The 23,255-nt window shown below is 39.6% G+C and overlaps 1 protein-coding gene across 1 annotated transcript in view; it reads left to right on the forward strand.

Moving 5' to 3' along the window:
• EHBP1 (EH domain binding protein 1) overlaps nt 1-23,255 on the forward strand; it is a 418,269-nt gene that overhangs the window by 303,125 nt on the left and 91,889 nt on the right. The window contains 1 exon segment of the mRNA XM_053284345.1: nt 11,985-12,132. Within this exon segment, the coding sequence (XP_053140320.1) occupies nt 11,985-12,132 (148 nt within the window).

Below are 23,255 nucleotides of genomic sequence, written 5' to 3' on the forward strand. Positions count from 1 at the left end.
AATGTGCTCATATTTCTTCTTTGTTGGCTCCCTCTTGCTTAGACTTGTCTCTAGATATTAAAATCCAGACATTCAGCTCTTTTGTTTTCATCAAAGGGTGCCCAGAATTTAGCAACTGAGATTTTATTCATTCTACCTGTATATTTTGTGAGTTTTTCTAAAACTCAGTACTGAGCACAAAACAGAAATGTAATCCCTAGAGTGATCAAAGGTTTAATCTGACCAGATGGGGCAAACTTGAGAAAGATTTTGACTTTCCACTCTATTTTGCAACAAGAGAGGCTGATTTCCCCTATACCACCCCTCCTTCTTTGTTGTAAAAAGCAGAGATCAGGCCATCCCAAGAGAAATAAGCAGGTGTGGCCATTTACAAGCATGTCTGGTTATATTATAAACCAGCATAAGTAAAGTTTGAAATGGTTTGAAAAGATCTGCTAAACAGCTTGAATGTTTCATACCAAATCCTATTTATGCAAACAAGTGCTGATCAAGCTTGCAGTAAAAATCCAGCCTGCCCAAACCTTTAAACATCTTGTAATTTTTTTTCTTAATTTTTTTCTTCTTTGTTCTCTAGCATGTGAATAGGTACCTTTTTGGTAATCCTTGCCTCTGGACAAGCAAAGAATTCTTTCTCCTTCTAAATGGCTAATAACAGAGCCGTTCTTCCTGTCGAATGATGAAAAGGGTGGCAGTCAAGTTCTTTTTCTTAGCTGGATTATGTAATTGGGGCATGTCATGGGCAATTTTGAGAGTTAGAGCTCTGTTAAATACTTTGCATGTTATGCAGTTATATTTTCATTTTATGTTAATGCATTATTGATGAATAATGAATATTGTGGTTTCATTTCTGTACCCTGAAGAAGAGAAAATAATTTGTTGTTGATTTAAAACAAATATAGCCAAGTTAGTGTGTGTGTGTGTGTGTGTGTGTGTGTGTGTGTGTGCGTGTGTGACTTTTTAAATAAGGCAAATTAAAATATGTTGAAAAGCCTTTCAAACTCTCAAAACAAATTTTGTGAAGAGGCAAAAAGACATTTTAGCTGCAATTGTGGTTAGTTTTTGTTCTGCAAACCATAAACTTTGTGGCTTAAAAAACATGTTCTGGCCTCAAATGCTTTATTTTCTTGGGTAGACTAATAATTTCAGCAACTACACTAACAATTTCTCACATTCGAATTCACCTTTACAAATCCATAGCATCATTTTTGACCAAAGTAATGTCAGTCACTGACATCTGCGGCAAGTACAAAAAGGACCCCCTAATGGCAGCCATTTTTATTTGCTTCTTAAGATCCAAAGGCTGCTGAAAGAACAATTGGATAAAGTTGAGGATTGGAGGAGCTTGATTTTCTTGTTCTTGTGAAATGAAACTTTAGTTCTTTTTCTCCTTCTCCTTAAAAGCAGAAGTCTGTTAGGGGGGGGGGTTGTAGCTGTGTCAAAGCCGTTGGGATGCCACTGCTGATCACTTTAATTACTAGGACTAAGGAGGATAAAATTAAAAGTAGCACCATTGAAGCAGTGGAAGAGAGCTCACCGAGATATCGGTGAACTGTGAAATATAAAAATTGCATACAAATACTTTTTTTATAAGAGGGAAACAAGGAATTACATTATATATTCTTCAAGAGTTTCTCCTTAAATAGGGAGGGTTTACCAGATAGACATCCATGGGATAAAAGTATAGGCCATTACAAAGTCTAGGGGAAATGAGAACAGAGTAAACTTTATCTTCATGTGTAAATATGGCAGATGTGAAATATCTTCTTATGAACAATTTCTTTTTTCTGTAAGGATGCCATTTCACATGCCAGTCAAGGCAGTGACATTTATTCATTCATTCATTCATTGATGGTGGCAGCAGGGGAAATTCAATCTGGTTTCATGGACTGTTCTTAGATATCCACGTGTTTTTTATAATATATGTAGGTTTTTATTAGGTATGTGCATGAGCCAGTTCAGCGCCTGCTCTGGGAAGTGCCTAACCGGATCGGTTGCCAGCATTAGACCCAGATCAATGGGGTAGAGAGCAGTTTCCTTAAGCCGTTGGCAAGGAGCTCCTTACGTGCTCGTCCCTGCCCTGCCTCTTTTACGGACACAGCACCTGGTCCCCAACCAGCTGCGTGGGGCTGCGGCACTGCTTCCTGCAGTCTCTGCATGACATTGGCACACACGGCTGGCGTGCGCACACACACACCGGCCATTTACATTGTCAGCAGGGTGCTGCTGACCACGCAAATAGCCGGCATGTATGCACACCAATGCATGTGGAAGCAGGAACAGCACCACACCTCCGCAGCCCCATGCAGCTGGTTGGGGACCTGGCCCAGCACCAGGAAAGCAACAGGATGGGGACGAGCAGGTAAGGAGCTCCTTAAAGGAACTGCTCCTTGCCCTCCCAGCCCATACATGAGCACATCTCTAGTTTTTATCCCTTATTCATGGTGCAAGGTGAAGGGTTTTTTTAAATATAAATCCCTTGAAAAGTGGAAATAAGAATAATGGAGCTTTGTGTGATTTGTGGGAGTGGAATTTGTTTATTTATTTGATTTATATACTGCCCTTCCAAAAATGGCTCAGGGGCTGCTTTACATCAAATTGTCTTCATAACTCCATGTTATGTTGCATGATATAGTTTTTTCCCCATCGTTTCCTTTATTTCAGGATAGAATTAGACATTGGCAGAGAGATGGGCCTGCTACTCCATGTTTCCTTCTCCCCTCTTTCCAGCAACGTTTAGTATAATGTAATGTGTGATGTGACATCTTGCACTATGCATTTCTCAGGCTGTCAGCTGCGGTGGTGGGATGCATAGCCCAATGATGTCACATCATGTGTTGTGTTAGATGTTAGCAGGAAGAAGGAAGAAAATGAGACAAAATAGTGGAAGCTCTATGTCCTTTGAAACATCTAATTCCACTGTTGGCTCTGTAACCAATAAATCAAATATCATTATTGCTAGCCAAGGCACCAGATGTTTTGTTGCCTTTCTGGTTTAGCAGTACCACCAACCTCTGATAAAATTCATTTTATATCCCCCACAAAATGTTTCATTTGTGTTTAGGAGATCTTGGCCCATGTATTAACAGGCTATTGAATTCTACTTTACTAGAGATGATCAACCAACACAGATATAAGCCACAACGGCCTTTCATTCATTTGGAGCAAACTCTCAACTTAGTCTGAGGCTGTTGTATATCCTTCCCTTCACCATGGTAGGGTGACAGTTATAAGTGAACTGATATATAATACCTATCTTTCCCCCCTCAATTACCTAATCTAGCTCCATAAAGAATGTTTTTTGTTTTATTTTTTAAAATCAGGTGGCTAAGGGAAATTCTAAATTTAAAACATGGTACATGTTCACTGAGGAGGGGTACTCCCCGTGCGTCTCTCTTGGATAAATGAATGGGCCTAATAATCCACATTTTGTCTCAGATATAAACTTTGCTCAGTGCTAAGATAAAAATGGAACACTACTTTAGTTACAGGAGCCTCATCAGCAATGTTTGCCATCACATTCAGACTTTTCTCCAGAACCTCATCTAGAAATAAACTGGTTTTCAAAGTGGGATTTTTCAAAATTTGAACCATAATCAAAGATCTGCAAGTTGCTCAACTTTCCTCCACAAGATTCAGGAGTGCACATGATTTTCCTTTTTTATCAGCTTACCCAAAGTCAAAGTAGGGAATAATTTTCAAGTGTGTTGTATACTTATTCTGAATGATCACAGGATGATTTAGTGTTGTTGCTGCTGCTGTTGTTTTATTTCCAATTTTAAAACAATGTTGTTTAGCATCACAAATGTGTGTCCAAGCTCCAGGCAGGGATGTGAACACATTTTAATATATATTGCAAGTACATGAAATTGCAGTAAACCAAGCTGATGTACCATAAATGGAAGTGCATGTGTTTTAGTTCATGATAGATACAGAAGCTTTCTGGTTTTAATCAAGTGAGTACTTCAACAAATATATTTTTGAATGGACTGTTGCTCTGTGTGCCTATTGGGGTGAGAAAGCAAACAAATAAAAAATGCAGTTCTTCTGGAGCTCCAAGGCCTACGCAAAATTGTCTTTATAGTGTTAGAACATTAGTAGAAAAGTAAATCAAGGCAATCTGATAGGGAAGCAGAATTCTGTCAATCAGGCTCAAGATATTGTGCTGTGTCCATATACTTTGTTTACTGTAGGGTTTTATGAGTTGTAACCTGCCCATGCAAGCTGTTAATGAGGCTAAATCTTGCTGCTTGAGGATTGAATTACAGCACACCTCTGGGCTAATGGTTATAAACAGAAAGTCCCATTAGGGCTGCATTCTGATTCATTCATTTGCATTTTTCCTATTGTACCAAGAACAATGATGAATAAACAACTACAAACAAACAATTTACATGGAAATGGGTAAAATGTACCTAATTAGTATTTTGTGCTTGTTTTATTAATGATTGCTTAAGCTAAATACTGCTCACTAAGAGTCCTGCTAAATAGTTGCAGGACTCTTAGCAAACAATGCCAGGTGTGGATTATTTAGTGTTTTGCAGTTCTTTGTAAGAAAATTAACTTCTTAGCATTGCTTTTACAGACCAAAACAAATAAACTTAAGGTTTCCTTCAAATATCTAGGACTCATATAGACAATTTATGTTGATGGCACATCAGTTTTCTATTTGCCTTTCCTTTGCCTTTCCTTTGACCCTTTGAGCAACTGAGTGGTGAATGACACTCCTTGTTTTACCCAGTTGTGACTTCCGCTGTGCATTTTACATTGAGTACCAAATGTTTCTGTATCTTTTGACAGGGTGTGTGTGTGTGTGTAATACTGTTATGTTTCCTGACTGTTGCCTGTGCTGACAAGATGTGCCCATTTACCCTCCCCCAGCTCTACGCAGATTGCTCACAATCTCTTTAAAGTTGATTGTGGACTCTACCAGGTGTCTTCTTACCTTTTCTCATTTTCATAGAGTTCCACTAAATATCCACAAAACTACCACAAGACTGTTACCGTATGTCATCTTATGGGATAATCGTCAGCTCCTCCTTCTTTTGGTAATTTGGAGCTAGAAAAAATCTAGCAACTGTTAAGAAAGACTCATAGGTACATCTAAACGTGCCTGCCCAGGGTCATTGACATGATGCATGGCAGTGCTGGGCAAAATCCAGAATTGAAGGGAAATGAAAGACAATTCTCTTTCTTCTGGCCACTCACCTTGAGTGAAGTCCAGAGCATCAGCAGAAGCTCTTTGTCTGCACAGAAAGAGCATTCAATTCATGCAAGATTTCTTGCATGAGTGGAATTACTCTTTGTGTGAGCCAGTGCTCTTTCTGAGAAGACAAGGAGCTTCTGCTGACAGAGCACCATTCTGCTAAGAGTCTGGGTAGTGCCCCTTGCTATTTTAAACAGTGCTTCATTGTATCTTGCTGTGCAGGATTATTGTTATAGTTGTGGCTTTTATTATTATTCTAGAATATGGCCACACACTGCAGTGTGTCTGGGGAGCGGCTTCCTTGCCCCAGCCTCATTTTGAATGTGACACGAGGCAATGAGGAAGTGCCTATTGGTTTAGGGGCAGTGGGGGTGGGGCCTGCACAGCCATACTGGTTCCTGCATGGCCTGCCCCTCAGTCCAAGAGTGAGAAGCGACCCCCTCTCCTTTCATCGGGCATAGTGCAGGCTTTGGCTGGTCACCCCTTTAGTAGGGTGGGTTGGAATTTTTTGGCCCCCACCACATTGGCTGGGGGGTCTTTTTTGCTTACCTGTTTTGTAAACCGCCCAGAGAACTTGAGTTTTGGGCGGTATAGAAATGTATTTATTAATTAATTATATATATATATATATATATATATATATATATATATATATATATATATATATATATATATATAGTCCTTTAGTTAGTTAGGTTCCACAGTCACAATGATAGGTACAGTGAAGAATAAAAGGGTTAGTGAAGAATAAAAGGGTTAGTGAACACCTTAAGGCACATTTTTGGCATGAGGAGACCTTGTAGGTTCCTAGACACTTTGTGGCTCAGGAAGTGCTGGCTGGGGACTTCCTCTGTCCTGCTGAGGCATTGCCAAAGGCTTTACGTCTTGGGGGCAGTAATGTCTTCTGCAGGTGCTTTGACATTAGGTTGGCTAAGATGAGCAGCATCAGCCATAGGGCCAATATTCTATAGAGCCAAGGTCTATTGCCCTAAGCATTTTAGGTGGGACTTGCACTGTGAGTAGTGAGTCTCTAGCTACCGCACTGTAGGAGGTGGAGAGCCAATCCTCCTTGATAACACATAATAATAAAGTTCTAATCCTTTAACTCCATCATTTGCCTCATGTCATTAGCCTGAGTGCAGTGCTTCTATACCAGTTCAGCAAAAGGTTCTCAGAGCCATTTATGTAGCAAAAGGAATGAAAAGATATGTTCCTTGTCTGAAAGGAGAACTACGTAGTGCTTTCGCAGAATACTTTGTAGTTTTTTGGAGTGCAGAGCTCTCCATTACACATTGGTGTAATGAAGCCAAACAGGTTTGCAATGTTTATTCTTCATTATTAATGTTGCAAGAGTTATAAAGGGAAAGAAGTTTATTGTGCTTTTTAAGGAGAGCACTAACATTTTTCAAAACAAAAACGTGCAGAAGATCAAATGCAATGGTGCAAATTTATTATGTACTAACAAGAATGGAAATGAAGCACATTTGTGCTGGTGGTAGTATGAAAATTGTTTTATTTATAACCACTTAGCTACCTGGTTAATTATTTTATTTATGTTAAATTGGGCATCAAGCCATGGCCCTGCTTATGCTTTAATTTATTCTTATAGCATATTCATTTTACAACCACTTTAAAAATTGTGCAGCTTAATGCATACTTAGAAAATAAAGCTGAAGATCCATTCTCCGTGACATTGCTATGCATCTTAATATTTTTGATTGAATTTATATTTTAAAAAGTTGTATCTTCTTTTAAGTATCCTATGTGTAATAACACTTCGTAACTTTTGTAACTGGCTAGATGAGATTGAAATGTTTGTAGTACAGATCCATGTTAAGTTTTTATAAATTAACACTGTTAAGTTGTACAGTTCTCTTCAAAGTATTGGGCTGTAACCTAAAAACTTCTTGCTCAAACAGAAGCAGGACCAGATTTTCAGTGGAGAGAGGAAATGGAGATCAGTGAAAATCGCCTCCCCTTGCATGAAAGCAACTTCTTCCATTCATGAAATACATTATTATAATATATAACCCATTGTGTATTAACATAAGAGGGGGGAAATATGTTTTATTGTGCCAGCTTGTGTTGCCAAGGCAATTTTCAGGATCCCAAGAATGCATGATTCTGTGTATAATCTCATATTTTGATTTTTTTTTTAAACAACCTTAATTCAGCAAAATAGTTAGTGCTCAGCAACAGAGAGAACTAGTTGACCAGGAAAGTTACTTTAGATATTGAAAAAATTGCTATGTATTTTTAAAAAATATTTCAAATACAAAATAAGTTGTTAAAACAATTCGGGGAGCATGCACAATGAATCTCAGTCTGTTAGGCTCAAACAAAACAGGAGTTTCATATATTTTAGTGAGAAATTCTTCCAGTCAGTAAGGGGCAGGGGTGTCTGATTTTCACAGCAAAAGAGGCATGCTGGTATGGAGTGCAGCGCCCCAACCCTGCCTGCAACTTCCTTCCCCACATGTTTTTTTCAACAGCCCTACTTTAATGCTGGAATTGACCTCTACTGGGCTCTTATGGGGGAGAGAAAGAAAAGCTGGGAAAGGGGAATTGGTATGTGGTGTGTGTGTGTAGTTTGATTGCTGTTAAAATGCTACTTTCACCCTTCCTGCTTGAGACAGTTCCAGGTTTAAATATATGGAACTGCTGCAATCACATCTCTTTTGGCCTTAAGTGCCAAGCTAATTGTTTAAGGCTACAATCGTATGTGTGTCTTATTCACAATAATAAGTATAGTTCTCACATCACAACAGCAGATGACATATTAAACTTGGGTCTGGTCTTTACTACTTCAGACTGCAGATGAGAACTCATGTGATAGAATCCTTCCCTGCCCCCTGCCAAAAAATAAAAATAAAAATCCATTAACTTTTTGAAATATAAGATTACATATAACATTATTACATACAAACTAGTATGTCGAGAGAAGCTAGACTACAAATGTTCTCTCTGATATCCAATATTTTTTTGTATGGAGGAGCATTTAGGCATGTGACCCACACCTACAGTATGAAATTACATAGTCCATAAACAGATTTATCATCTCTATAGCTTTTAGTAAGAATTAGATCTGCCTTTTAAATAAAAGACATAGGATGGCTGTTTTGATTTAAGTAGGATTAAAGTTCCTGTAACCTTTTGAATTTTGTCATAAAGTGAAGTTTTAAATATCATGACTTCTCTATCTCTTGGATTAATATTGATCATGTCCCTTTCAAAGGAAACTAATATACTATATGAAGTTGGCCTAAGGGCTATATTTGTTACCAGCTTAAAATGGATGAATTTATCTATTTGAAGTAATATGAAAGATCAGGAGTAGCTATAATTATACACACACACACACAAATATAAATATATTTGTATAAAATATATGTTATATATAAATATAAATGGATATTTTAATATAAAAGTTGATAGTATTTAATAGAAAAGTTTAAAAATTAACAAGAGCTTTTAAAACCGATTTTAAACATTCTTGTTAATTTTTAAGCATTTCTATTAAGTACTATCAACTTTTAATATTAAAATATCCATTTATATTTATATATTTGTATATAGATGGATGGATGGATAGATAGATATAAAATTATTATTATTATAGCTACTTCTGATCTTTCATATTACTTCAGTTACTTTTTGGATTATTATTATTATTATTATTATTATTATTACATTTATATCCCGCTCTTCCTCCAAGGAGCCCAGAGTGGTGTACTACATACTTAAGTTTCTCTTTCACAACAACCCTGTGAAGTAGGCTAAGCTGAGAGAGAAGTGACTGGCCCAGAGTCACCCAGCTAGTATTATGGCTGAATGGGGATTTGAACTCAGGTCTCCCCGGCCCTAGTCCAGCACTCTCTTTAGCCATGACTGGTAAATGTTAGGCATGTAGCCCCTTGGTAAGCCGATGGTCTTGATGAATGAAATTGCTTTATTACGATCATTGATCTGACATACAAGCAAACCAATAGTACTACATTCAGTTAATTCAGTCATACAATGTACAGCAACACAGTCGCCATTTTGTAGTGGTATATAGGAAACAGAGCCAGACAGGGGCAGAGCCACCATTAGGCAGACGGGTTCAAAGAACCCGGGCCGCCAGCCCCAGGGGCCATGCCTCATAGCCCCTAACCCCTGCGTCTGACATCAGATGCGGGGGGCATTATTTTGCTCCTAAACGGGGCTACACAGCCCTGTTTGGGACCGAAATCAGTCCACACTGTGTTGCCAGAGTGGCCGGAGTGATTCTTCCTGTCTTAAAGGCAGGGGGAATTGCTCCGGCCCATGCTGCCCAATGCAACATGGGCCAATCTCCCTTCCAAACAGGGACACACAGCCCCATTTGGGAGGGAGACCAAGCCCTGTGTTTGACATCAGACATGGGGGCATGGCTAGCCGGCCCCCTGCGTATGACATCAGATGCGGGGCAGGGCCAAGGGGCCACTGCGGTGGCCTAACTGAGCCACCGCCAGCCTCTCTCTGCCACTGAAGCCAGAGGTTAGCTGTTGGCAGATTTTGACAGCAGGTGCACAAAATTGAGCAACATTATGAGTGATGGAAGATTTAGGAACTTAGGAAGCTGCCTTATCGCTCAGTCCATCTAGCTCAGTATTGTTGACACAGATTGGCAGTGGCTTCACCAAGGTTGCAGGCAGGAGTCTCTCTCAGCCCTATCTTGGCGATGCCTGGGAGGGAACTTGGAACCTTCGGCATGCCAGCATGCAGATGCTCTTCCCAGAGCAGCCCCATCCCCTAAGGGGAATATCTTACAGCGTTCAGACATTTAGTCTCCCATTCAAATTCAAACAGGGTAGACCCTTATTAGCAAAGGGGACAATTCATGCTTGCTACCACAAGACCAGCTCTCCTACTTTATAATCTGCAAGGAGGAGTATGGCATAAAATTCAGCAGTTCAGACAGGAAAGTATAATAACGAGGGAGTAATAAGATCACGCCGACTAGCATTAAGGTTGTCTTGGAGGATAATGGAATATGTTCCCACACATTCTACCACAAGTAGTAGAATCTGCATCTACAGTGTGATAAAATTCTATTTACCACTTGGCAGGAGGCTAGAGAGAACCAAGTTACTCAGAATAAAAGATCTGACGTTATAAGCTGGGTCATTGGTATGAGTTCTATCTATCTATCTATCTATCTATCTATCTATTTATTTATTTATTACATTTATATCCCGCTCTTCCTCCAAGGAGCCCAGAGCGGTGTACTACATACTTGAGTTTCTCCTCACAACAACCCTGTGAAGTAGCTTAGGCTGAGAGAGAAGTGACTGGTCCAGAGTCACCCAGCTAGTATCATGGCTGAATGGAGATTTGAACTCAGGTCTTCCCGGTCCTCGTCCAGCACTCTAACCACTATACCATGCTGGCTCCTCAACAAGTGATGAAGAGAATTGTATCACCATTAGGTCAATGATATAATGGAATATATGGTAAAATGTTTGCCAAATGTTCTATTTGAAGAACTGTGCAATTCTAAAACTCGCACATTCCTAGCTCAACAGTGACATCATCTGACTACATTGAATTGCCCAATGGTTTCCTTTCCAGTTAGAGGCCAGGTCCTGACCATCCTGATCAACTTTCCTTCAGAGATGGTGTCTTCAGAACACTCTGTTACAGGCAGATTATTTTTTTAATGCACTTATTCTATTTAAGTAGTTATTCCAAAACAAGGAATAACTACTTTATTTTTAAAGTAGTTTTAAAAAGCTAAGGAATAGTTTTCTCCTCTGAAAGAGGTGTTAACGACAACAGCTTTCCTTAATTTAAATTATCTGATTTAATAGAAATATTTAGAAAATTAAATTTCAGTTCAGTGTATTTCCGTTTTGCATCAGTACGACTCCTGAAGACAATTGAACTCACTGGTAATTTAAACCCCTTTCTGATACCCTTTTAGGACAACAGTTCCTCCCATGTGTAAGCTAACTATGTACATGACCTTTTACAACCGTGAAATCAGTGGCCAATTCCTGACTAATGAAGCACCAGTGCTGATGATCACACACAGCCTTCAGGGACATATTTCATGTGATTCAGAGCACATCCAGGGGAAGGAGAGATTGACAAAATGTCCACCCCCACCCTTGCACAAGTGCTGGTGCTGTGCTAGCTGAACCCATCACCAGCACTTTCTGAACTGAAAGAAGAGGCGAGTTCACTGACTTTAAACTCCTGCCTTTAAACTGCACTTAAAACCTCACTGGTACTGCTACTGAAAGCAGGGAGGCTCCATGCCCACTAAGATGTGCATGATCACACTTCTGCCAGTACTCCCATTGGTAATTATGGCAGTACCAGTGGAAGTGTAGTGACACACTCCTTAGTAGGCATGCAGCCTCCCTGCTTTCCATAACAGCACCAGGTTTAAAGTGCTGCGGAAGCAGCCACTTTCCTCTCCCTTGGATTGGCAACTTGCTGCATAGAATGTCAGCCACTATGTGCCAAATTATGGCCATAATGTCTGGGTATCTGTCAGCCTCAGAATATATATATTTTTAAACCAGCTAATTTTTAAAAAAATCTAATACAATAGTCATTTGAGGAATTATTTGGGGGGGGACTTTCCTGGATGGCTCTAAGAGCAGTTTGTTGACACTCAGCTGATATGGAGCTTCCGATTTATAACATGGGCCAAGCACCATGCTGTAAACCAGTTACTATCATGATGATCAGATTGAGAATGAAATTGCATTTCTGTCAATTACTGAGTTGGCAACTGTTCAATATATCTTAGCAGCAAGATGAAGAGCGGCGTCGGCAGCTGAGAGAGAGAGCTCGTCAGCTAATAGCAGAAGCTCGATCTGGAGTGAAGATGTCAGAACTTCCTAGCTACAGTGAAATGGCTGCAGAAAAGTTGAAAGAAAGGTCAAAGGCATCTGGAGGTGAGTTAACGAACCTTGTATCTTATTCCTATGGCAACCCAGAAATCTAAGAAAGACCTTTTTGGAATTTGCTTTTATTCAGTCTTTAAAATGGCCTTTCAGGTAATTGTTGTTCACCAACTACATACATCTAGATATATGCCATACCTCTTAATTTCACATAGTCAAAAGAATACTCCTCTTCACAACTTGAATAGAAATGTGAAGATATAATCTAGATGTAACTACATAAGAGCATAAGAACAGCCCTGCTGGATCAAGCCCAAGGCCCATCTAGTCCAGCATCCTGTTTCACACAGTAGTCCACCAGAAGCCGCTGGAAGTCTACAGGCAGGAGTTGAGGGCATGCCCTCTCTCCTGCTGTTACTCCCCTGCAACTGGTATTCAGAGGTATCCTGCCTCTGAGGCTGCAGGTGGCCTATAGCCCTGAGACTAGTAACTGTTGATAGACCTCTCCTCCATGAAGTTATCCAAAGCCATCCAAGTTATTGGCTGTCATCACATCTTGTGGCAGAGAATTACACAAGTTGATTATGACTTTAAACTAGAACTATATTGTCCTCTTCCTGTTCCCTCATTGCAAGCAACCAATGCATGCTTGAGCTCAGGGCTGCTTCAGAAGTGCCTATTCAGAATAGCAGGCATCATGTAGACTTTGTGCTCCATGAGCTGTTGTTGAGCAAGACTGATTCTTTTAGATCTTTTTCGCTGTCTGGTCTGTGGCAGGCCAGTTGAGTTCGATGGGCATTTGTGAAATATGTTCATGTTGGTTAAATTAAGCAACAGTAACATTATGACCCACCATGTCGTCCCCCCCCCCCCAACACACACAAAGCCCAGTGTAGTATTGTGCCATGTTAGAGAGGCACACAGAGAGAAGAAATATGGTACCAGGCAGCCAGAGGTTACTGACTAGAGTATCATTGTGGTTTACTGGCCCACTGCCATCCAAAAAACTTGTTTCTGCTGCAGCACCCACCACTGAGGTAGAGGGAAGGCTGAAAGGCCCACCCAAGGTCAGGGGAAGGCCCCACTGAGGACATTTACTGATAGCCCTTCAAACCAGAAAGTATCCCTCCATTGAGTAGGTGGCTATCAGAAACCTGACTGTGTATGGTCTTTGAATTTTCAGTCATTATTCCCTTCCTTAGCTCAGAACAGTATTGGTGTCATACTATGTAAAAATAATTTGTCTAATTACCCCATCTTTTCTATTCTCTTCTGTGCCTCTGGAATGTATGGGCATGAATATTAGACACCCAGGATCAGAATAATGTCACACCTGGGCAACTTTCATTACACCTTTCTCCAACACTTTAGATTGAGTTACTTTAACCAGTGTTCTTTCTCTCTAAATCAGTAATACTATCTGCTGTCTACAAAAGGAAGAGTTTAAGTTTAGTGCATTGTGCTTGAAGCAATGCAAGTAACATGTGAATGTCTTTATGTCTTTAAAAATGGCAAAGTTTGCACATGCATTGTAGTGCTGGTAGAATAAAAGGCTTACTGAAACAATTTGTGACATAGACACAAGTAGACAGACATCTCATGGCTTCTATCTGAGCCTTAGTCCTCATTTCCATGTGCAGGGAGACATTAATGTGGAGGGACACTTTCAAACAAGCATTTCCCGCACCTGAAGCAGTGCATTACCATGAGAGGAGTGTGTATTTTGAACAAACTCAATGTTCATCTATTTATTTATCAAATGTGTAAACCACCCCAAACTTCCATCTCTGAGTGGTGTACCAGTTGATCATATACTCTCTGTTCACAGGCTTGGGTGAATGTGTGGAGGTCAAGGGCAGGACCAGTGGGCACAGTTCTATTGCCTCCACTTTTAGTTCATTTCTGCACATGAACAAGGCTAATTACTCTCTCTCCTTTTTGGGGGTGGGGGGTGGGAAAAGGTAATCTGAGCCCCCTGCCCTCCCTATTATTTCTGCTTCCAGGTTCCCAGCCAACACTAATTGACTATGAATATTTTCAAATCATTGTATGTACATGGAGTGTTCTCAAGGTGGTGATCTTGGGGCCAAATCAGGAAACTATGTTATTTCTCACAGCACAGTGCTGTGCATGTCTACTCAGAAGTAAGTCCTACTGAGTTCAGTGAGATCTTCTTCCAGGTAAATATGCATTGGACTGCAACACCAGTACTCCAGAAGTAAATAATAAACATAAATATTGAATAATGATGCTCATATACCTAACTTATAGGGATCCTTTGAAGAGGAAGATAATTGTTGAAATGTACTAACTGACTGGGGAAAATTGCTATTGAGGGTGTTTTTCCCCTTTCAGAAGTCAAACTCACACACACTGTTAGCACACAATTAGCACACTGTTAGAACAACTTTAATTTTATTCCATGTTTCACTGCCAGTCAGTATTTTTAAACATGCTGATTCTGATGACAATCAACTCCATGATTTTATCTAGAATAATTTTTGACTGCTGCTATTTTTAGTGGTGTTTATATGTTTTTGTTTTACTGTTGTTGTTATCTGCCTTGAGGGTTCAATGTTAAGATGCAAAGGTGTTATATGCCTACTTTAATAAATTAATAGATGTATAAAATAATTTGTCAACAGTGCTTTAAAATTTCATGAAAACAACTACATTCCATCAGATTGGGAACTGGAAACAGTGGCTTATGTTCTATGCAGCACCCTGCCAGTTCAAGAGTGGGGTATATGTGCTGGTTCCAAGCAATTCCAAACCCCTTCCACATTGCTAGGTTTACATCCTCACTGTAGCATCAATTATCCCATTAATCATTGATACAGCAATGGCACAATCCTTAGTAGTGATGGAGTCTCACTGCCTTGCTAGCCGTGTGGGTGGGGTTTGGAGTTTCACGGAGCCAGAACACATGCTCCGCTCTTGGTTTGGTGAGATCCGGTGCAGAATGTAAGCCAATGATTTGCGAGTTCTTTGTAGGTATACAGTTCTTTGGAGAAGGCTCAAAAGGGAGACACAGTAGTTATCTTTGGACTAAATCTACATCTGACATAAAAATTATCTTATTTTCAATGGAATTTGAAAATTCAATTTAGTTTCCATGTGTACAGGGATTCAAGTTGCTTGAGTCTGAACAGGTCAAGTTATATTGTACCACAATAGTGCAATTTGCTATCTCTTTTGCCATATTTCATCTTGACTTAATTTTTTTTTAGTGTACTCAGTGCTGATTTCATTCTATGTTTTCTTTTCCCTTTTTCCACATTAGTATTTTCACAGAATGTGATAGGTTGCAAGCTATATTACCTTTTATTTTGTCAATTTTATGCCACCAGCTAAATTGCTGAGCGAAAAGAGATTACTCTGTTGCTTTTTCCTCTGGACTAGCCTTTATCTTCACTGAATTTGTAAGAACTCTCAAAGATAATCTTTCATTTGGCACAAGCACAAAAAGTCTTGTAGCTTCTTTCCTCACTTATACTGTCTAGATTCTGTGTATCTCAATGAGGCTTACTTTTCATTTCCTTTTTTCTTAAATAAGAAGCAGGAAATCTGTTTGCTCATGCTCCTTCCAAAGATGCTAAAAAAAACAAAACCCTCAATACATCTTTAATTGATCACCATTTATGAGCCATTTCAAACATTCAGTTTTTTGTATGTGGAAAACATTTTAAGCGTACACCTAGAACTGTAAAGTGTCAGTGCATCAAATATGTGTTTGCAAATATGTATATTAAATAAATACACCTGTTGGAGAGCAATTATTTACTGTAGCTTTCTGCACTCAGCAGCAAACCTGGGTTTTCACCTGAATAATGTATTTATTAAATTTATATGCCATCTAAATTTATATGCATTAGAGCTTCTTATCACATTCCAATTTGCCTTATTTGTTCTACAGCAATGTAGAACTTATGCTTGATATTCTTCTCCCTCCTGCAACACTGCAAGACAAAATTATGGACCTGTGCCACCACAGCTAAATTGGCATCTTATGCCTGGTAAGCAGGGCAGTGCTGTGGGGCTCTCATCCCCTCTCCGTTCTCCCTCATCAGCTTGCAGGAAAAGTCTGTGTTTCAGCTGGATTTTCAAATCTCTTGATTCTTGAAATCTTCAGAGATGATCATTTTGTCTCGAAATGTACTACTACCCTTGTTTTGGCTTATCTCTCGATGCAAACAGTCTTCCCTGATCATTTGCTTGCCAACATAGTTAGGTTTTAATTTTTTATTTTATTGTGCAACTGTATTATGTGTTATTTTTTGAAAGCCACTTTGTGTGTTATTTTGATAACAGAAAGGCAGACTATAAATATTTAGGTGAAGACCCATCATTGACTGGACAATGTCATTTTGTGTGGATTACACTTCTAGGAAAGTTCAAAAAAGTAAATATATGTAATAGAATGCTTTATTAATATGCTTGCAAAAGGGAAGTAAAAGAACAATCGGACATTTGTAGGTTCAACTTCAAGCATTCATTTTATTGAACAGTTACCATATATGGTAAATTTGAATTCTAATAAATTTGGATCTGAGGAAGATCTTCTGCTTCTCATAGGCATGATGTTGTTTTGGAATTATTGATCTGATTATTGGGTGTTTAAAATCAGTTGAGAATAATAACAGTTAAAATATGATGATTATATTCAAAATTTCTTCTTTTTTTAAAAAAAAAAAATTAACCCTTTCCTCCAGCCTATTCCAGTGTAAAAGTGCATTGAGCTAATTTGTGGCAGGGTTGTTCATGCAAAAGTTGGTATCTGTAGAAAACCCAGAAGTATAATATGCAGAATTTGTTCTAAAAAATGCTGCAAAAAATATTTTTAGTTTTCACTGGGCATATTCCAGGTAAAAAGTTGTGCATTCAGTTAATTTCGGTGGCAGGATTGTTTATGCACAATTTGGTATCTGTAGGTCTTTGGGAAGTATAACTTGGTTTCAAATAAACAAATTCTTCAAAATAGTGTGTCCATCTGCAGTCAGGCTTTTTTCCTGCCCTCATCAGTACCATACAAGCACTATTGCACCCTATAGAAGCGGAGGACAGCAGCCAGTGGAGTACTCCTATTACTGATGGCCATTATTGCTCTGTGGCTAGACTTGGACTTTCATGCAAGATATCATGTTTATCCAGCCAGCATGGTGTAGTGGTTAGAGTGCCGGACTAGGACCGGGGAGACCCAAGTTCAAATCCCCATTCAGCCATGATACTTGCTGGGTGACTCTGGGCCAGTCACTTCTCTCTTAGCCTAACCTGCATCACAGGGTTGTTGTGAGGAGGAAACATAAGTATATAGTACACCGCTCTGGGCTCCTTGGAGGAAGAACGGGATATAAATGTAATAATAATAATAATAATAATAATAATCCCGTAATCAACGCCTTTAAACCAGTTCCTTAGGCTTCATTTCCAGTATACAGGCTGTAGGGTCATGCCACAAGATGAATTTTACTGGATTTTATTTTATTTTTAATACTTGTTGCCAACCTTTTCCCCTCCACTCTTTCCAGCACTATTCTTCCTCGTTATATCTCTGTAGAACGTCCCTGCCTATTTATCAGTTTCAGTGATGACACTGACAACCTAAAGTTGTGCTAGCAGCTTTCATGTTGCCCATGTTTGTTCCAGATCATAGAAATATAGAAAGCATATACCTTTTGAAAGCACTTTAAACAAAAGTATGGTTTTGTTTATACAAAAGCATAGTTTATACAAAAGCAAAATAAATTGTCTGCTAACGCAGTACAGAAGGTTACAATTCTCAGATGAAATAATCACAATTTTATCATCTAACAAGAGGGATAATGATCAGTGGGCATCTGGATTATTGCACACTTAACAAGCTAACAGGTCTAGTCAGCACAGCCACCTCCATACCTCTCTATAGGGAGTCACCAACAACCACCACCACTCTTCCCCTCCTCTTCATGCAGTTAATTGAGTCAACTCTGTCTTTGAAGGAGATTGATAATCTTCCTTCTCGCCTAATGTAGCTACCCTCCTTTGGAATACTCAGAGCCACACTTGATGGAACAATACTGAAGGTGATTTCATAGTTCTAGTGGTTCAGAATGCCTTCTGATTCTCTGCTCCTGACAGTCTTTTCCATGCATTTGGAATCATTTTCCATGAGGGAGCATTCCATCATATGAGCCCTCATCTGCAGTCTGAAGTGTCAATAGCTCAGTCATAAGTTTGCAACCTCATTGAGAACTAGGCTATGGACACGTAACCCATAGCCTGAAAAGACAGCTTCACATATGCTTTGGTGTGCTAATCAGATGTATGGCAAATGTCCTCCTATAAAAGAATACAACTATTTAATTAACAGCTTGTATAATAGTGTTGGAATGATTTCAAATAAATCATATAGTCAAAGAGAATAGCATAATGTGTCTCTTACAGTACTCGAGGGAGCATTGATAGTGTTTTGCATTCCTTGACCATCCACTGTATTTTCTAATAATTCCTGGTCTTCATTTGACATGCCAAATCACATGGTCATCAAGATTCTCATATTCTTTCATCTTCTCCTTGGTCTATTTGTGTCCGTAAAGGTAAAATGTGCTGTCAAGTCAATTTCGACTCCTGGTGCCCACAGAGCCCTGTTATTTTATTTGGGTAGAATACAGGAGGGGTTTATCATTGCCTCCTCCCATGCAGTATGAGATGATGCCTTTCAGTATCTTCCTATATCGCTGCTGCCTGATATAGGTGTTTCCCATAGTCTGGGAAACACACCAGTGGGAATTTGAACCGGCAACCTTCTGCTTGTTTGTCAAACATTTCCCCACTGCGCCACTTAAGGTGGATTTGTGTCCATTCCCATTTTAAAAGGATTTGTCCATCAAAATGAAGCCAAACCAAAGTAGAGGGTTTTTAAAATTCACGTTTGCTCAATGCATTTATCAATATGAGATGTGTGGCTAATTTTTGGATCAAAATGAGCATGGCTGAACCTTCCCCACACACACCTAACTTCCTGTCTTTTGTTTGCTCCAGGAATTTTTATTCCAGTCTGGCTCTGATACTCTAAAAAGCCAAGCTAGGAGAAGCAACAGATCCAGGAGAGGGATGGAAGTTTCAACTCCCCAGCTCTCCTGATATTTTGCTGCAAATATCAGCCCCTCACCCATCCTTTATAAGTGAATGGGGCAGACACATGAACAGGAAAATGTGGCTGTCGTCATATCTAGTTTGAGAGAGAGAGAGAGAGAGAGGCGTCAAGGCAGTCTCATTCAGGGGTGTAGTTATAATTGAGTGGATGGGTCCATAAAGCCCAGGGGCCCCAGCTCCACCCCTCCCTATTTGCTTCATTCTCTCCCTCTCTCTGAGGGGCCGCCAAGGAGAGGAGTGAACACGGGCCCCCTCTCCCCTACCTATGCCCCTGGTCCCAACTTAGCTCATAAAAGCTGTTAAATCCCTCTGCCTATTGATTGCCATCATTCATTGATCCAAATCTCTTATCCAGCAGGAAAAAGGGGGCTGGGGGCTGAACTATGAGGCACCTCCTACTTCCTTCCTCAAACCAATCTTTCTCCCACCTCTGTTGTTAATTGTCATGTGTACAGTGTTGATTTGATGTCCAGTTCAGGTATTTGTTTTTTAGATTCAGGTATTTGTTGTTGTTATTATTGTTGTTGTTTGTTTTTTAGGCTGAGCAAAGAGTCTTTGAGAATGTGAAACCTTATTGAGTTGAGCTTCTTATCCATGTTCCCTGTGCACCAAGGGTAGTCATAGCCACGCCAGCCAGCTGTAGCTTCTACCTTCTCCCTGCACTCTAGATAGTGGGGGGAAACAAGGACTGGAGACCTACAGAATGTCTGGAGCTTCAAAACACAGGTCACACAGGGGTCTAGCTTGATAGGACACAGGGGGACCAGCCCTTATCATCAACATGTGCTACTGGGGTCTGCACATGGGCCTCTTAACTACAGCACAAACTGCCAGGGCCTCTATTGGCATTTTAACAGCTGTACTGCAGAATTTGTTTGTGTCTCAGATTTCCAGCATTTAAATGACCAGAAAAACCAGCTAGACCTCAGGTCAAGAGGACCTCAACTTTCCAATCACGGGCTGGGCCTTGGATCTACAGGCCAGTTCATCAAGCCTTATACAGTTTGGGGCCTGGATACCTTAAGATCTGTCTTCATTCATATGTGCCTTCCTATAAGCTTTGATTCCTCAAGGAGGCCATGTCTTCTGCAAGCATTCGCTAGGATGCCTTTTTGGTGGTGGCACAAAATCTGTGGAATGTTCTCCCCATAAAGGCATGGTTGTCCCCTACTCTACACTACTTCAAGTGCTATGTTAAACCTTACCTTTTAAATTCTGCCTTTGGGGATGGGTGGTGCTTAGTTAGGGTTTGGGTGGCAATTGAAGGTAAAATAATATTTGAATTTTCCTTTGTGGATTTTGTTTTAATTCTTTAGCTGTCTTTTATGATGTTGTATAGTTTTGTTGTGTTTATATAATTTGTTCCATTCCTTTTTCTTTTTAGCCACCTAAGGTCACTTTTGGTGAGAATGTTAGGACATTTTTTTTTCATGAATTAATCCATTGAACTGTCATTTGGAAGTAAAGGTCTAAAGGCAAATATTGCCAGCTTGCTCCACAGCCAGTGAAGTCAGTAGGTCAATAGAAAAAAAAATTGTGTGTGTTTAAAATTTATTACTTAAAGGCTAAACTTTGTACACTGCCTAGAGCTGTACATATCTGGTGGTATAAAATATGAGAAATAAATAAATATTATTATTTCTTGTTTACACAGTCAGACAGGTGTTATTGACTGGTTTGTTTTATCCAGACATCGAATCCTTCCCAAGGACCTGGGATGCCAGAATTTTATTGTCAATTGTTATAGATATCGTCGCAGAATACAGGCTGTTCCCAGTAAAGCTGCTTTTTGTAATTGGCTGATGGTGATTTCTGTGGCCCCTATGGTGTTGAGGGGCTCTTCAAGGTCTTTTGGAACTGCACCTAGGGTGCCAATTACCACTGGGATTATTTTGGTCTTTTTCTGCCACAGCCTTTCAATTTCAATTTGTAGATCTTTGTATTTTGTGATTTTTTTCTATTTCTTTTTCTTCTATTCTGCTATCCCCTGGTATTGCTATGTTGATTATTTTGACTTGTTTTTCTTTCTTCTCGACTACAGTTATATCTGGTGTATTGTGTGGCAGATGTTTGTCTGTTTAGTCGGAAGTCCCATAATATTTTTACATCTTCATTTTCTTCAACTTTTTCAATTTTATGGTCCCACCAATGTTTGGCTACAGGTAGCTTGTATTTTTTGCAGATGTTCCAGTGTATCATCGCTGCTACTTTGTCATGCCTTTGTTTGTAGTCAGTCTGTGTGATCTTTTTACAACAGCTGATTAGGTGATCCACGGTTTCATCTGCTTCTTTACAAAGGTGGCACTTGCTGTTTGTGGTGGATTTTTTGACTTTTGCTCTTATTGCATTTGTTCTTAGTGCCTGTTCTTGTGCAGCCAGTATTAAACCCTCTGTTTCATTCTTCAAGTTGCCATTCGTACGCCATTGCCAGGTCTTGGTGATGTCTGATTTTCCACTTATATTGTGCAAATATTGACCATGCAGTGGCTTATTTTTCCATTCTTCTGCTCGGTTCTTGACTTGTTCTTTCTTGTAGGCCTGCTTTGTTTCATTGGTGTTGAATAGTTTCGCATTATTGACCATTTGAAGTGCATCTTCTTCACTGTCCTTTATATATTCTTCAAGGCCTCTTTTCTCCTCCTCTGCTGTTTGATGGACTTGCAGCATTCCTCTTCCACCTGAGCTGCGAGGGAGGTATAGCCTATCTACATCACTGCGGGGGTGCAGAACATGATTGATGGTCATGATTTTCCTGGTCTTACGATCTAGCGTCTCTAGCTTTGCCTGGGTCCAGTCTATTATTCCTGCAGTGTATCTGATAACAGGTATAGCCCAGGTGTTTATGGCTTGTATGGTGTTCCCGCCATGAGTTTGGACTTGAGGATTTTTCTAACTCTCCTGATGTATTCACTTCCAAATTTTATTTTAACTTCAGTGTGTGCGATGTTATCAGCCTGGAGAATGCCCAAGTATTTGTAATGTTCTTTCTCTTCCAGGTTCTTGATCCTGCTTCCATTGGGCAGTTCTATTCCTTCTGTTTTTGTTATTTTCCCTCTGTTCATTATTAATGCAGCACACTTGTCTAGTCCAAACTCCATTGCTATATCGCTACTGAATATACGGACAGTGTTTAGCAGTGATTCGATTTCTGACTGGGACTTTCCATACAACTTCAGATCGTCCATGTACAGCAGATGGTTGATTTTACTTGATGTTTTTAATGTTTGGTATCCGAGGCCTGTTTTGTTTAGTATTTGTGAAAGTGGGGTCATGGCGATTACAAACGACAGAGGGGATAGTGAGTCCCCTTGGAAAATGCCTCTTCTAATGTTAACCTGTCCAAGTGTCTCGCCATTGATTGTTAACTGTGTACTCCACATGCTCATTTCTTTTTTTATAAATATCTGAATGTTTTTGCTGACACCAGTTGTTTCTAAACATTTTAGTATCCATGTGTGAGGCAATGAATCGAAGGCTTTCTTGTAGTCAATCCATGCAACACTTAGATTTGTTTTTCTTCTCTTGCAATTTTCTAAAATCATTTTGTCAAACAGCAGCTGGTCTTTTGTGCCTCTGGTGTTCGGGCAATTTCCTTTCAGTTCAACTGGAAGCTGTTTGTTAGTTAATAAGTGTTGCATCACTTCATCTGCTATTATTCCAGTTAATAATTTGAACATGGTTGGCAGACAGGTTATCGGTCTATAATTACTTGGAAGTGCACCTTTTGCTGGGTCTTTCATATGAGATGAGTTTTCTCAGTTGTTAGCCATTGTTCAATATCACCTCCTTGCAAAATGTGATTGAACTGTTTTGATAGTTGTTTATGAAGGCTTGTTAGGTGTTTAAGCCAAAAGCCATGCAGTTCATCGTCACCTGGAGCAGTCCAGTTTTTAATTTTCTTTGCTCTTTCACTTATTAATTCTGGTGTTATTATTAGATCTTGCATTTGTTGGTTACATTTTTGACCTCTTTCATCCAGCCTGCTTTTTTATTATAATCTATTGGATTGTCCCATAATTTCCCCCAGAATTGCACTGTTT

Source organism: Hemicordylus capensis, chromosome 1 (assembly GCF_027244095.1).
Source record: "Hemicordylus capensis ecotype Gifberg chromosome 1, rHemCap1.1.pri, whole genome shotgun sequence".
In the NCBI taxonomy this organism is placed as follows: Eukaryota; Metazoa; Chordata; class Lepidosauria; order Squamata; family Cordylidae; genus Hemicordylus; species Hemicordylus capensis.